The 15,924-nt window shown below is 43.1% G+C and overlaps 1 protein-coding gene across 1 annotated transcript in view; it reads right to left on the reverse strand.

Moving 5' to 3' along the window:
* Positions 1-1,193: 1,193 nt before the first annotated feature.
* The window catches only part of LOC124111824 (adhesion G-protein coupled receptor D1-like), a 33,825-nt gene continuing 19,094 nt past the window's right edge, over positions 1,194-15,924 (reverse strand). The window contains exons 14-24 of the mRNA XM_046471649.2: positions 12,593-12,770; positions 10,699-10,851; positions 10,178-10,301; positions 8,832-8,935; positions 7,591-7,690; positions 6,440-6,590; positions 5,182-5,248; positions 4,823-4,889; positions 3,749-3,834; positions 3,120-3,288; positions 1,194-1,975 (exon numbers count right to left, since the gene is read on the reverse strand). Of these exons, the coding sequence (XP_046327605.2) occupies positions 1,709-1,975; positions 3,120-3,288; positions 3,749-3,834; positions 4,823-4,889; positions 5,182-5,248; positions 6,440-6,590; positions 7,591-7,690; positions 8,832-8,935; positions 10,178-10,301; positions 10,699-10,851; positions 12,593-12,770 (1,466 nt within the window). The 3' untranslated portion in view covers positions 1,194-1,708. The remainder of the gene's footprint in view (positions 1,976-3,119; positions 3,289-3,748; positions 3,835-4,822; positions 4,890-5,181; positions 5,249-6,439; positions 6,591-7,590; positions 7,691-8,831; positions 8,936-10,177; positions 10,302-10,698; positions 10,852-12,592; positions 12,771-15,924) is intronic.

Below are 15,924 nucleotides of genomic sequence, written 5' to 3' on the forward strand. Positions count from 1 at the left end.
CGAGCTGCGTCCCGACCAGAGCGATGCATGAGCCCTCATCACCAACATGCTTTAGATGACACACGGAAATTGCTCTTCATTTACAGGATACCGTCATCTGGCCCTGCTATGAATATGCTAGTGAACGCTCCCATACAAAGGGACGCACTGTATTACAACTGGGGAATGCGTGGCCCGGTCGTATGAGGCGCTACAATTCGTTGTGCAGAGTTGCGTCCCTTTGGCGTGGCAGAAACCTGTGACCGTGAGTTTGAATCCCGGTTGGTTCTGATTGTTTTAAGTTATCATCATGATATCCGCGCTCGTCGGTTTCAATTAACAGTTAACGTCTAAGATTTTCTTGATTGATTATTCCTGAAAGCGGCTCTAAAATAAAAATTTAAAAAACCCTCACTCACTCATTATATTACTACAAACGCGGCGGTCAGTCGTCTCACTGTTCGTATTAATAACCTGTCCATGTTTGTGAAAATTACTCATGGTGAACTGTGTGTGAATCAATATAATGACATGTTATATAATATAAGTTCGACACAATAGACACGGAGATCGATGTTTATATGTGATATTTATTATCATCAGTATAACACGCACAAGTGATTTCACATGTATCAAGTTAATTACCCGCTAATTGTTAATTACTGAACGTCGAGGTTCATCTGTATTCAGTGTCAATCAATACATCAATAATACACCAGTAATCTCCAACTGGCAAAGTATGCATAATATATTGATCTAAAGACAACATGTAAAGTGCCTGCTAAGACTGGGGTGCGTGCTACCACCACCTTCTGGACCCGTCCGTGTATCACCGTGACGTATTGACGATTCAGTTAGAGCTGACAAGCAGCCGCCGTTCCACAAAGCCATCTTAGCGCTAAGGTGATCGTGACTACCATACTTTAACACTGGCTTACGAGAGTCGTTGCGCTAAGATTGATTTGTGGAACGGGGCCAAAGACTGGTACTTCTGGCAGCCATCGGTGGTAATCAACACTCCATCCACATTCGTCACCACTCGCCCCTTTCCGTAAACTGCAAGAAGACTCGTCCCCCTATCGATGAACGTTATGTGCGAAAATACGACAAACCAATCAGAATGCGCGTATGACTTCAAGTACTTCGGTCAAAGAATCCCTCAGGAATAATTTTTGATTTTACATATGTCTTGCATTTATAAACATACCCAAGATACAGTTAAATGTGTTTAATCATACTGTATAATACTGTAAGTTCCGATGTGTTTCAATAGCATCTGGAATATATACGACATATAGGGGAAATATACGTGAATCATTACGCAACGAGTTGTCAATTCTTTTTGCTATATATGCCCGTTTGCGGTTAGACGGAACCCAGTCGCAAAAAGCCCACGAGAGGGGTACGAGTCGCTTTTCGGCTTGTCCTGAAATAACACGAGTTAGTCACGAATGACTCCATCCAGTGAGTTTTGTTTAACGCCGCTTCCAGTCATGTCACGACAAGGGCATCAAGTATGTTTTCACACATTGTACCCTCATGGGATTCGAACCCATGTATTCGTCGTGACAAGCTACTGCCTCAGTACCACATTGTGTGACTACGCACTGAGACATAAACCACACAATGGTTATTGTACTGTTAAGTGTGTTTTTACAATTAGACTAGTCTCACTGGTACAAGATCGGGTACATATATCAATAGTATCTCCCTTCAAAAACAGAGACCTTTATTTACTGACTGATTCAACGCTTATCGGGGCGGGACTACTTTTTCTCCGCCCGGTTTTTGATGTGTCACTTTCCGGGTTTGATCCTACGACAGATGACCCCGTTGGCGGAGTGATAACCCTGTCTCCGGGTTGTCTTGTTTGGACTGCAGGCCTCGCTTTGAATGAAGATGGTCTGATGTCGGATATCGGCTCTACTTTGTTGTGCGTCTTCAACTGTCGTGACAGGTCCCAGGACGATTTGCGGCGTAGGAATACGTCTCTGACCTAAACATGTGGACACGAAGAGGATGATAAACACCCTTCCACCAACAGTGAAATTGACAACTGCATAACATGTTGTGTGAGTGAATATGGTTTTAAAATATCAGCGATATATCGCGGTGTGATGAGCTTAAAATACTTCAAACATTATTCAGGAGGAGGAATCGAACCCTGGTGTTTGTTCAGCGTGTGGTAGACCCAGGGTTTAAAGTGCCACAGTTCGTGCACGTCAGCTACAACGTTTGGTTTGGTTTGGTTTGTTGTGTAACGCCGCACTCAGCAATATTCAAGCTATATGGCGGCGGTCTGTAAATAATCGAGTCTGGACCAGACAATCCAGTGATTGACATCATAAGCATCGATCCACGCAATTGGGATCAATGACATGCATTAACTAAGTCAGCAAGCCTGACCACCCGATCCCGTTAGTCGCCTCTTACGACAAGCATGGGTTGCTGAAGACCTATTCTACCCCGTATCTTCATGGGATTATCTACAACGATCCGGTGGGTTCAAATCTCAAGTTCATCCTTCTTACGACCCTTATTTGTCTCGTAGTCTTGTTTTTAAAGCGGTGTCGCGTCACGTCGAGAACCTGTACTTGACACTCCACATGTGTGCAATATATGAAGCCCATTCTTGATGTCACGGGGGCGGTGGGGTAGCCTAGTGGTTAAAGCGTTCGCTCGTCACGCCGAAGACCCGGGTTCGATTCCCGACATGGGTACAATGTGTGAAGTCCATTTCTGGTGTCCCCCGCCGTGATATCGCTGGAATATTGCTAAAAGCGGCGTTAAAACATATTCACTCACTCACTCACTCTTGATGTCACTGCCGTGAAATAGCTGGAATCATTGCCCAAGTGATGGGCGCAGGTCATGGCGACATATTTCTGCCTCTAAATGACATTTTGGTGGTGATGCTGCCTGGTGGTTAAAGTGTCAGCTCATCACACCAAAGGGTTTGATTCCCAATATGGGTGCCAGAAGACCATTTATGGTGTCCCACGCCGTGATATGGCGGGACTATTTTTACTGCCCCAGTGATGTGCGCAGGTTATGGCGACACTTGTTGTCTCTATATGACCTGGGTGGTGAGCTAAAAGCGGCGTAAAAACTCACTCACTCACTATATGACCTTGACCTACCTCACTGTTGTAGATGCAGTGACAGATAAACAGCAGCAGACCCTGCAGGGAGTTTGTGGCCGCGAACAGATACTGGAACACCACCGTCTTCCCGGAGAAGGTAAACACCCCGAACAGCCACGTGCAGCCCAGCAGCGGCAGCAACAGCAACGACGCCTTCACCGCCGTCCTGGAATAGATGAGAAAACGCCACTGTTGGAGGATTGCACATTGAGAAATATGTCGTATGTGCTTATCATTCTGGCTTAACCAAAGAACACAGGTCAGTGCTATAACATCTAGATTCCTAATTGAGGCAAAAATGGATTCGGATCCTTGCACACAGCTAAGGGACTTAACTCTGCATCCTCTTAAAGCAAGGGCCACCGATGGTCATAAAGCATAGGAACACAGTCCTATACCTCGGGAAGCGTTATCACAAATCTGTGAGTATGTCAGCGCTTGTTGGCTCCCAACAAAACATTTATTTCAATAATGTTCTGTCAAACAGTAACAGCACCGGTGGAATGATCAATACAAAAAAAACGGCTGCCTAGTTATGGAATGGGGATTTATTATAATTACAAAACTTCTAAAAGCATCAGTTTCATGTATCACACAGGGCCATGAAAGATTCCGAGTCCACCTACTTGATGCTGCGGATCTTGTTCTCCTCCATGGCCACACTGAGGCTGAGGATGACCCGCATCACCAACATCAGGATGATCAGGTTGGTCTGCAACAGACAAACACAGGCATCGTGAGATCGTGAGTGAGTGAGTGAGTTGAGTTGAGTTTGACCCGGCTTTCAGTTATCTTTCAACGTGTGACTAAACCTAAAGCAAAGCAGACATTAGACCACGGGTATAGGTTGTTGCAATCTGTAAAATAATCAGGGCGAGTCTGGATTGGGACCTACGTTCATGGGATCCTTCCATTCCAACAGGACACACCTCATAGTGACTTGTGGCGCCTTAGACTACTGGGCCACCCTGACCATCATTATTTCCCGATAGGCCTGAAGCCATCGTGTGTGGGACAGATTCGGTGAGGTGAGGTGAAATGGAGTTTAACGTCGCGTCCAAGAGTATTGCACTTATATAGCGACGTGCATGTACGTGTGTGTGTTTGTATGGCTGCTTGTACTAGTCAGGACTGATGCCGATTTATAGTGCTAGCTCACTGAGATACCATGCCACAGTTTAACATGAAGACCCCACTCAGACACAGTATACTGACTCCGAGCCGACCAGTCCTTGTTTTAGCCCCTTAATGCCGAGCGCCAGACAGGGTAACAACAAGTACCATCTTTAAACGTCTTTAAGTATGACGCGGCCGGGGATCGAACCCCGGACCTTCCGCTCTCCGGGCGGACGCTCTACCACTAGACCACGGAGGCGGTCGGGACAGATTCGGAGCTTTGAGTAAGCGAACTTGGTTTAACGCCGCTTTAATGGCGAATCCTTCTGATACCAAAGTTCACTCCTTTGAAAACTTCGGAGTGACATTACTCAGTGTCTGTCAACGAGTATGTCTCTCAAGTGATATCCCAAATATTGTTAACTGTTGTGATTTCGAGGTCAACCCTTCACGGCAAGGAAAATCGACAGAAAAATTAAGTATGTTTTTATGTTTTTTGTTTTGGTGTCAATCTCACATTTCATTTTAGCTTTTAGTAACACCCATATTCATTTGAGCTTTTTGTGACACCCATAGTTACTTACACAGACAACAAGGACTGCAGGCACAGCGAATGCCCAGATCGAATTATCCAGGGGAGACAACCAACACCTGGCACACAGACGAACAGCCGTTACGTATAATAGAATAAGGGACACTCTGACAAGAAACCTTTCTGCTCGGGAAACAACAAACTGATTCAAACGTAAGGATACATGTTAGAATTTTAATGTGTTCGCATGGCACATTGTTACGAGGGAAATTGACAAGAACAAAAATGCTTATTTTTTGGTGTCATTAGTTAATCAAACATGGGAAGTATGTTCATTTGCTTTGTTGTCACATATAGTGTCAATGAAATAGTAAGTCGTACATGTACTTAACAAACTTCCGATTCACTTACACGCCCATCTGTCCGAGATTCTCGTGGAACACCGGGAGAAGCGCACCGGCGGCCAGGAACGGCAACCCTTAGAAGGAAATAATGAGTGTCATGTTCAACTCCCAAATTAATAATTTATAGACGTATTGGCGATTGAACATCTATTACAAAACCAGACTAGTTCTAAAAGTAGTCGAGTTTCTTTCTTCTATTCTCGAGTTCTCCTCAACTCGCATTCCGGCACTTTGGCATAGTGAGCTTGATTCCAAAAGTCGAGATCGCAAGAATGTCCCTTACAGTATTCCATACTAATGCCTCTCGGCCATTGTACCATTTTTAGCACTGTTAGTTGATGGTCGGATATGGAAGGTTCTCTCGACCGTCTGACGTCACTATGATGAGGTGACAATTTATTTTCAAAAGGATTTCGAGATGATCATCGTTTCGGTGTTTTGTCCAAAACATGAGTGAGTGAGTGAGTTGGGTTTAACGCCGCTTTTAACAGTATTCCAGTTACATCACGGGGTGTCAGTTTAATGTGGGAGGAAAGCCCGAAGTGATGCAGGTCTCAGACGTTTACCACTTCGGTGAAACCCACGAGCACGGGTATGGTGCTGAGAAACCTAGAAATATAATTGGGGTGAACCGGGATTCGAACCCACAATCATAGTTTATTGGCGTGCACAGCGAATCGTGGCGCCTTAGACGACTAAGCCACACGTGCCCCCTCCAAAACATGAATTGTGTTTTTGCCAATAAGCGTGACATAATATTTATTTGGATTTCATTAGACATGAACTGACTTCGGACAAAATTATTTATTTCATAAAACGAATTCAGCCAAATGTAAAATGGTCTGGACTCGTGGAATATCGTCTTTCGTCACCTATCGCCCTTTTCCGTAACTTCGACTTTTCTCGGAATGACACAAGTGGCTACACATTAGTGTGTGAGTAGGCATTAGAGTGAGTGTTTGTTGTTTTACGCCGCGTTATGCAATATTCCAGCAATATCACGGCGGGGCACACCCGAAATGTCCTTCACACATCGAACCCTTCGGCGAGAGGAGCGAAACCTTTAACCACCAGGCTACCCTACCGGTCCCTGTGTGGCAGCCAAAACACCCCCAACTACAGTGTATATATTTATGTTTATATTTATACTAAAAAAAAACATCAGAAGATTAAATTTGAGGTCCTTAAGAGGAATAGTTTTGCCCGTTTTGGTGACCTTGATAACTGGATTCGTGGCTACAGTGAGTAGGACAATGCGAACACACCCCATCCTATAGTGTAGAACACCTTCATCCGGCTCTCGGCGGTGAAGACGACGACAATCTGTATGAACAGCTGCACCCCCTCCACCAGCATCCAGCTGAACACCGCCATGTTGAAGTAGTAGAGTAGAACCGTCACCCCCACACACGCAGACTGGGGGCAGAAACATTTGGATCAGTGTCCACTCAAGCATCATTCTCAGCTCCCAGGGAAGTATACAACTCAAACTGCCTGTGAGGCGCTAGAAGGTTAACAAACATTGCCATCTCATCCTACCGGGTACCCATTTACTGCTGGGTGAACAGAGGCACATTTCGAACAAAGTCCCTTTCTCAAGGAGACACCACATGTGGTACATGTGCTTCAGTGTGGGGCAGGACCGAAGCCCTAGAAACTCTCAGGAGTCAAGCTGCCGAAACGGGGTCAACCATAAAAGGACTCTCCACGACCGACGTTGCTTAACTTCACCTGATTTGTGAGCTGTGCACAGGATCGCATGCCGCCACGTAGAACCGTCACCCTTACAGACCCAGAAACACCAATCATCAGTCTGCTTCAATGGTCGACTCGCAAAAATGCAAATGAGAGGATAAATGTTGTTTTAAGCCGCAGTCAACAATATTCCAGCTGCATCACGGCAATGACAAAGATTCCAGGCCAGTCAGACTACCTGATCCAGTATGTACTGGTACCCTGCAACCTATGCCAGTAAGAAATACTTTTTTATGGCTCGGGAACCCCGACGGCGTGGATCGTTGCCCATAATATCAATCACTGGACTGTCTGGCCCAGATTTGATTATTTCCAGGCCGCCCTCATTTAGCAGGAGAGCTATATTGCTGAGTGCGGCGTTAAACAAGAAAGAAACAAGCAAAAAATTGATTTTTTATGGATAAATAATTGAACATCATAAAAAATACATTGTTTTTTTATAATCTTTTTGAAGGGTGGTCAGTTTGAAGCTTTGGCTGTAAACAATGATTCCTGGCCAGACAGGCCACACAATCATTCAGGAATGATATTCAATATGCTGATACTTTGGCGATTATGCATTGGACGCTTTTGGCAAAATCCCCATTGTTCGCCCCCGCAGCTGTATTGGTTTCGTTAAAGGCGGGACAGCCTGGCTCACTGATGTAGTGCGCGGACTCACCGTTCCCCGGTCAATGGCCTCCTCCATCAGCAGCAGGATCTGGGCGCCGATGATGGACACTGCCAGATTGAGATGGATGAGAACCCGGTCTGTGTAGATCCTGCAATAAAGGGCACAGTGGGAGACTCTGAGACCCAATTGTGCTATGACGTCATACAGATGTATGACGTTAACTTAAAGATTGATATATGTGATGTCGTGTATCTCTATAGTAAATGGGGGCGGTCGGGTAGCCTAGTGGTTAAAGCATTCGCTCGTCACGCCGAAGACCCGGGTTCGATTCCCGACATGGGTACAATGTGTGAAGCCCATTTCATTTCTGGTGTCCCCCGCCGTGATATTGCTGGAATATTGCTAAAAGCGGCGTAAAACCATACTCACTCACTCACTCACTCACTCACTCACTCTATAATAAGTGTGAATTGAAGCTTGTGAATTGTATTCTTGTGTTCCGAAGATGCTGTTGTTTTTAAATATAATGAAAAGTCAAAATGTGATTTATAACCCATTTGGCCCCTTATCTCATGGTTGCTCACAAATGTTGTATGTTTTCTTATTCACTCACTAACTTCTAGAATGCCATTGAAACAAAGTAAATGTTATTCGTCGTAGTCTATTCCAAGGTCGACGGCTCGTATAAGCGAGTGGTCGGGTAGCCTAGTGGTTAAAGCATTTGCTCGCCACGCCGAAGACCCGGGTTCGATTCCCGACATGGGTACAATGTGTGAAGCCCATTTCTGGCGTTCCCCGCCGTGATATTGCTGGAATACTGCTAAAAGCGGCGTAAAACCAAACTCACTCACTCACTCAAACATATGAGTGGGATCGGCGTGTTTCATATATTGGTGTGTAATTGTTTCAACAATGTCAGCTCCGTTCGTTTAACGGATGTTTATTTGTACATGAAGTGTAGCTTTTGGTCTAATAAGTAAGTTACACTTCGTGAATACACTTTGAATTGACCTCTAATTATATCGAAATTACCGCTATTTATCAGTGAACGGACTTCTCGATGTTATTGCAATATATCTCGAGTTTTACTTGTTATTCGCCAGCCTGGTTCCCTGGGTATGCTGCGCTGCCGCTCCAGTGTAGCGCCAGCGCAGCACACGCAGAGAACCCGGCTGGATATGTCCAAGTAAGTGCGATACTTTCAAGTTGGCGCGATATCTTGGAATAGTGACGGGGCCTAGTGTCAGGAGGCAAGGATTGTCTCCACAGTCACATGGGGCGGCACATACTTGAGAAACAGGAATGTAAGGACGGTGAGTATCGCACCCAGCAGTGACAGCGTGCACCCCACAAACGTGATCACCTCCAGCGCCTGCTCGTCGACGGAGGAGAGCTGAAACAACAAGGTGGTTTATATACTCACCAACAAAAGAAACGATAATACCATATATGTTGGTTAATAGATGAAGAATTACTCGAAATATTAGATTGGTTAGATGCACAAACGAACATACTGGTATGTTGTGTGAATCGACGCTTATGAACGCATCACATGTGACGTCATAGACCGATGACTGGAGATGCACCATTTGTTTCGTGCAGGATTAGTGTGTAAAGTTTGGTAATCACATATTTGACAGCAAATCGTATTAAGAATAAAGACACTATGTGTTAACACTTAACTGATTGTTAGTTTTGTCATTGAGCGGTGCACATCGGAAACATAACTTACATACTTCTCTATATGTTTCTATGGTTCGCGTTACTTTTGGCAGTGAGTATACACAGTGATTGTCTTGGAAGGTATAGTGTTTGAGCCGCTCCCCTTTTCGCGACCCCATGGTATCATTAATTTTTGATAGTGATTCATAATCGCATGCTTATGATATAGTCGGAATCGTACACTGATTATAGAAATGATTTGTCGCTAATTTTTATAGGCAAACGTAATCAATCTGATATGACCATTAACAACCAAACAAAACAGAAACAAACAAATCATTGTTTATTTAAAATAAAATACTTTTTAGGGGTCCTTCATGGTTCCTGAAAACAACAATGACGAAAAACAATATACCTCAGTTTATTATATCATTATTTTTATTTATTCTAAAACATGTACTGCCTCCAGTATAAGTGTACATCAATTATATACTGCTCAAAATAAGGTAAGGAACACCTACTTTTTCCATGACAATTGTAAATCTGACAGATTAACTTGTCATATGAAAAATTCGCGTGTTCTTTAATCTATTTTGAGTAGTATACTTTACCAGTGTTCGTTATATTTGTACGTACAATCGCAATCTTTATCTCAATAATTTAGACCCGTGAAGATCCGGGTTAGTATAGATCTTCAGCAACCCATGCTTGCCGTAAAAGGTGACTGTGCTTGTAGAGGCGACTAATTGGATCGGGTGGTCAGAAAGTGGTAAACGACCGAGACGTGCATCACTTCGTCCTTTTCTCTCACATCAAGCTGATAATGAAACACTGTTCAAAGCGGGTTAAACCCAACTCACTCACTCACTCCCTCAGAGCGGCGTTAAACCCAACTCACTCACTCAGAGCGGCGTTAAACCCAACTCACTCACTCACTCAACGCCACGTACACCATGGTGTCCGACATACACACCTCGACAGCAACGACCTGCATCAATATGGCAAAGTTTGTCAGATGATTGCAGGAGCAGATAACTCCAGTATCCATGACAATTGTGCTGCATCCAATGTCTGACCATCTGGAATCGTCTTGGCCTCTGGAAATATGATTATCGAGATTATCACAGGAATTTCTGATTTTAGGAAACGTGTACATCCTGACACGGGTTCATAAGGTAAGTGGGATACCGATGTCCTGTGACGTCATTATTCTGACGTCATTACTCTGACGTCAAAAATCATAATAGCGACGATGCGCTTCAAGTCATTATCACACATGTGATTATTATAAACGTTAACGTCTTGAGTTTATACTATATGGATAACAAACAGATATAAGATCCATTTAACAAAATATATTGCACTTCTATCATTATATTATGAAACAAATTATCCAGTTGTTATAGTATAATCACCAATACTGTTTTATGTTTATTTGTAAACACGAAAACAGTAATGATATGCTGTTTTAAAGGAATACGAAATATATACAACCTGTCTCCAAAATCCAGGAAAACACATTTTGGGATGACAGTATAATTATGTGGTTGGGACAAGCTGAAGGTCAAGTTGATCTGTTTCTGGTCTGTCGTGTTGCTAGGATACAAGGACACGCCCACAATATGGTTGCTAATTTTTATTTCGGCACTGAAATCGGAAGAAAACATTGAATGATGGACACAGTCAAGTACGCAGCTATTGCTGTGCAACACGCATATACTTTAGATAAGTCCAGAGCTCCAGATAACATTTTGAGCAATTGAGTTTTTACTCGAAGGTTTCCATTTTAATTCGGTTATTACATTTTTCTCTAGGTAACCAATATTTTTTTCACTCATCTATTCATCACTCTATTGGGTTTTTGTTCCCGAAATGAGTAAGCATTTTGAGATTTAAAATAATGAAATAGTGTTTTAGATGTAATATAACGCTTCTTAATATAGGCTTGACTCGGAAAGCAAATTAGCTCGTAATTTTGTTTCGGAAATTAGCTCCTTTGTACGCATGCTGAAAAAAGGTTCACTGGGTGTTTACGCGCGCCGTTTTTAAACAATTGCGTTTTCCATTTAATGCATGCATTTCTGCACGCAAGTTAATTGAAAGGAATTGGGTTTTAAATAGTTTTGGGGGGGTATTTTATGCAAATACGCAGCTTATCTGTAGCTCTGATAAGTTTAAATATCGAAGCTAAGGTACGAAGTAGGTAAGGATAAGATATATGGATAAACAATTTCTATATAAAAATTGGGAGGGATGTTTCGGTGTAGGTTCTAACAACGTGAACAAGGTGTTAGAAGCTACACCGTCACGTCACATCAACTTCTAAATGCCTCTCGAAGAAGGTTTGTGGGAAGGATTTGAAAATACAGCTACCTGACGACATGTTAGCTTAAAGGCGTTAAGACTCCGTGGTCTGGTGCCTATCTGCAGTCTCACTAGTGACTTGTTGGACACTGACTTCTTGAGACATTGCCTTGACGTAACTGGAGTAATCGTTGACTGCTCGTCTGATAGCCATCATTAATGTCGAAATATTCTTTGTGTTGCCAGGTTTACGAAGTGTTGTAATGGCTTCCATCAACGAGTTAGAACCGCCAATTAGATCGAGTCTAGTGACCCTTTAAAGGGGAACTCTGCTCACACAAGTTGGCAGCCCCAGCTTACTTGATTCATGGTCTTCAAACACCATTTTGTTCATATTCGACCTCAAAGTGATATGTGTACATTGAATTTACAATCAATGGTTACCCCGATCACACAAAGACGATGTTTCACACATGGCGCTAATTACAACGTCACTGGTACTAGGCCGCTGGGAAAGTCACCCATTTAATATATGTTCTCTGCTAGTTTTACGACACTTATTAGTGAGTGAGTGAGTTGGGTTTAACGCCACCGCTATTCCAGTTCTTTTACGGTGTGTCAGCTTAATGTGGGAGGAAATCCCGAAGTGATGGAGGTCTCAGACATTAACCACTTTGGTGAAACCCACGAGCACGGGTATGGTGCTGACAAACCAAGAAACATAACGGGGCGAACTGGGATTCGAACCACAATTTCGTTTCTGTTGTGTCCAAGGGACACAACTCTGCACAGCGAATTGCGGCTCCTAAGACGACTGGGCCACCCGTGCCCCCTCGTCACATATTAATTAGTCACACAATCATGCCGTCGTTGAAGCAGCTTCGACCTACACATTTGAACTACCTATACACAAACGGGGTACAAAATGTGAGGGGAATTCGATATGCTCGACACTTGTTTTCACACCTGTACTTCCCGATATACTGCCAGGGGTACCACTATATACTGCCAGGGGTACCCCTATATACAGCCAATAACAATATCCCAAACCTCGGTAACATGTCTGAGAAATACATGTATCTACCCTGACGTATTTTCCGCCCAGGTAGCGTTGTAGTCGGTGGGGAAGATCTCGCCGATGCCCCTGAAGACGTTGCTGACGAGCGCGACGTTCCTGTCTGCCTGGGTGGACAGTACCATGGAACCCTCTGACATGAAGGTCAGGCGCTCGACCGGCTGCAGGGCGGACTTAACGGTCACTTCTGTAGGTGAGACAATAGAGATGATTTTACAGGCACTTCTATTAATAAGACACTTCTATAGATCAGACAGTAGAGTTGGTTTTACTGTCACTTCTGTAGATCAGACAAGGGAGTTGGTTTTACTGTCATTTCTATAGATAAGACATTAGAGTTGGTTTTACTGTCACTTCTATAGACAACACGATAGAGGTGATTTTATTGTAATTTCTACTGACACGATATAGTTCATAATACTGTCCCTTCTATAGATCAGACAATAGAGTTGGTTTTACTGTCACTTCTATAGATAAGACAATAGAGTTGATTTTACTGTCACTTCTATAGATCAGACAATTGAGTTGGTTTTACTGTCACTTCAATAGATCAGACAATAGAGTTGGTTTTACTGTCACTTCTATAGATAAGACAATAGAGTTGGTTTTACTGTCACTTCTATAGACAACACGATAGAGGTGATTTTATTGTAATTTCTACTGACACGATATAGTTCATAATACTGTCCCTTCTATAGATCAGACAATAGAGTTGGTTTTACTGTCACTTCCATAGATAAGACAATAGAGTTGGTTTTTCTGTCCCTTCTATAGATCAGACAATAGAGTTGGTTTTACTGTCACTTCTATAGATAAGTCAATAGAATTGGTTTTACTGTCACTTCTATAGATAAGACAATGGAGTTGGTTTTACTGTCACTTCTATAGATAACACGATAGAGGTGATTTTATTGTAATTTCTACTGACACGATATAGTTCATAATACTGTCCTTTCTATAGATCAGACAATAGAGTTGGTTTTACTGTCACTTCTATAGATCAGACAATAGAGTTGGTTTTACTGTCACTTCTATAGATCAGACAATAGAGTTGGTTTTACTGTCACTTCTATAGATAAGACAATAGAGTTGGTTTTACTGTCACTTCTATAGATGAGACAATGGAGTTGGTTTTACTGTCACTTCTATAGATAAGACAATAGAGTTGGTTTTACTGTCACTTCTATAGATCAGACAATAGAGTTGGTTTTACTGTCACTTCTATAGATAAGACAATAGAGTTGGTTTTACTGTCACTTCTATAGATCAGACAATAGAGTTGGTTTTACTGTCACTTCTATAGATACAGTTGATGTTATTTTCACTTTTATGTAGTGGTCGATAAATCTGTCACTTATATAGTGTGGTCGAAAGGCCATTTTACATAGGTGAAATATGGGACTAAGTTGACTGTCACTTCTATTGTAAGATCGATACGTCTGATTGAACTGTCACATCTGTACAGTGGTCGATAGGCCATATACATAAGGTAAGTTATAGCGCTCAGTTCACAGGCACGCCATCACCGGGGCTATATAACTGTTAACTCACTCACTCTACACGAGGAATCTTGTTATGGGCTGTTCGTCATTTTTTAGTTATCCGATACCTACGATTGTTGTAAATGTTTAAGTTATTTCTCAACCGTCAATCATACTTGTTGTATTGTCTAAAAGCAACATAACCTATTTGATTTACCTCGACTCGAATATATAGACAAGGTATATAATACAGTAAACTACGGTTATAACGAACACGCTTATAACGAACTGATGGATATAACGAATTTAATTTTTGGTCCCGGCCATTTGCTGTATATATGCTGTATATATGCTAATAACGAACTACGGTTATAACAAACTAAAATTACCGTCCCTTTGAGTTCGTTTTAACCGTAGTTTACTGTAATTATATAAAATGGCTAATATATAAAAGGAATGACGAGCTTTCCGAATATGAAATATGTTTTTAATAGGATTTCACATTTGTAGAATGTCAACTAAATACTCAGACTTTTAACAACCGTTTTTTTCCACTATGTTGCAGGTTGTCATAGCAACAAGCATGGGTGGCACTTATTATCACGTTGTTACATCTACCAGGATCAAACCAAGATTTGGGATGAGTACGTGAAGGGACATGTGAGCGAGTGATGTGGAGTTTGGATCAGTATCACAGTCACCTGACGGCGGGCAGTATTGATGGGGAAGTTTTATGAAAACATCAACGATTATCTGGCGAAACAGTTTCCATTAGGCGAAAAGGACAAACTAGTGATGAAAAGATAGTGGGGAGTGAGTGAGTAAGGTGTTACGCCACTTTTAGCAATATTCCAGCAATATCACGACCGGGGGTCATCAGAAATGGGCTTCACGCATTGTACCCATGTCGGGAATCGAACTCTGGTCTTCGGCGTGACGAGCGAACGCTTTAACCACTAGACTACCCGACCTCCCCGTGAAGGGATCACTTAACATCGATAATCGCGAAAAGGGAAACACGTCCAGGCATGCCGGTTGCAACCGTCGCTCACACAATTTGTAGAAACAAAGTAAGTGTTTGCTGCTTAACACAGCACAGCAGTACTCCAACAACAGCACAACAGTACTCCCACAACAGCACAGCAGTACTCCGACAACAGCACAGCAGTACTCCGACAACAGCACAGCAGTGCTCCTACAACAGCACAGCAGTACTCCGACAACAGCACAGCAGTACTCCCACAACAGCACAGCAGTGCTCCTACAACAGCACAGCAGTACTCCCACAACAGCACAGCAGTACTCCCACAACAGCATAGCAGTACTCCGACAACAGCACAGCAGTACTCCCAAAACAGCACAGCAGTACCCCTACAACAGCACAGCAGTACTCCTACAACAGCACAGCAGTACTCCTACAATAGCACAGCAGTACTCCTACAACAGCACAGCAGTACTCCCAAAACAGCACAGCAGTGCTCCTACAACAGCAAAGCAGTGCTCCTACAACAGCACAGCAGTACTCCCACAACAGCACAGCAGTACTCCTACAACAGCACAGCAGTACTCCTACAACAGCACAGCAGTGCTCCTACAATAGCACAACAGTGCTCCTACAACAGCACAGCAGTACTCCCACAACAGCACAACAGTGCTCCTACAACAGCACAGCAGTACTCCTACAACAGCACAGCAGTGCTCCTACAACAGCACAGCAGTGCTCCTACAACAGCACAACAGTGCTCCTACAACAGCACAACAGTGCTCCTACAACAGCACAGCAGTACTCCTACAACAGCACAACAGTACTCCTACAACAGCACAGCAGTACTCCTACAACAGCACAGCAGTGCTCCCAAA

Source organism: Haliotis rufescens, unplaced genomic scaffold (assembly GCF_023055435.1).
Source record: "Haliotis rufescens isolate VD_foot unplaced genomic scaffold, xgHalRufe1.0.p SCAF_5, whole genome shotgun sequence".
NCBI lineage: Eukaryota > Metazoa > Mollusca > Gastropoda > Lepetellida > Haliotidae > Haliotis > Haliotis rufescens.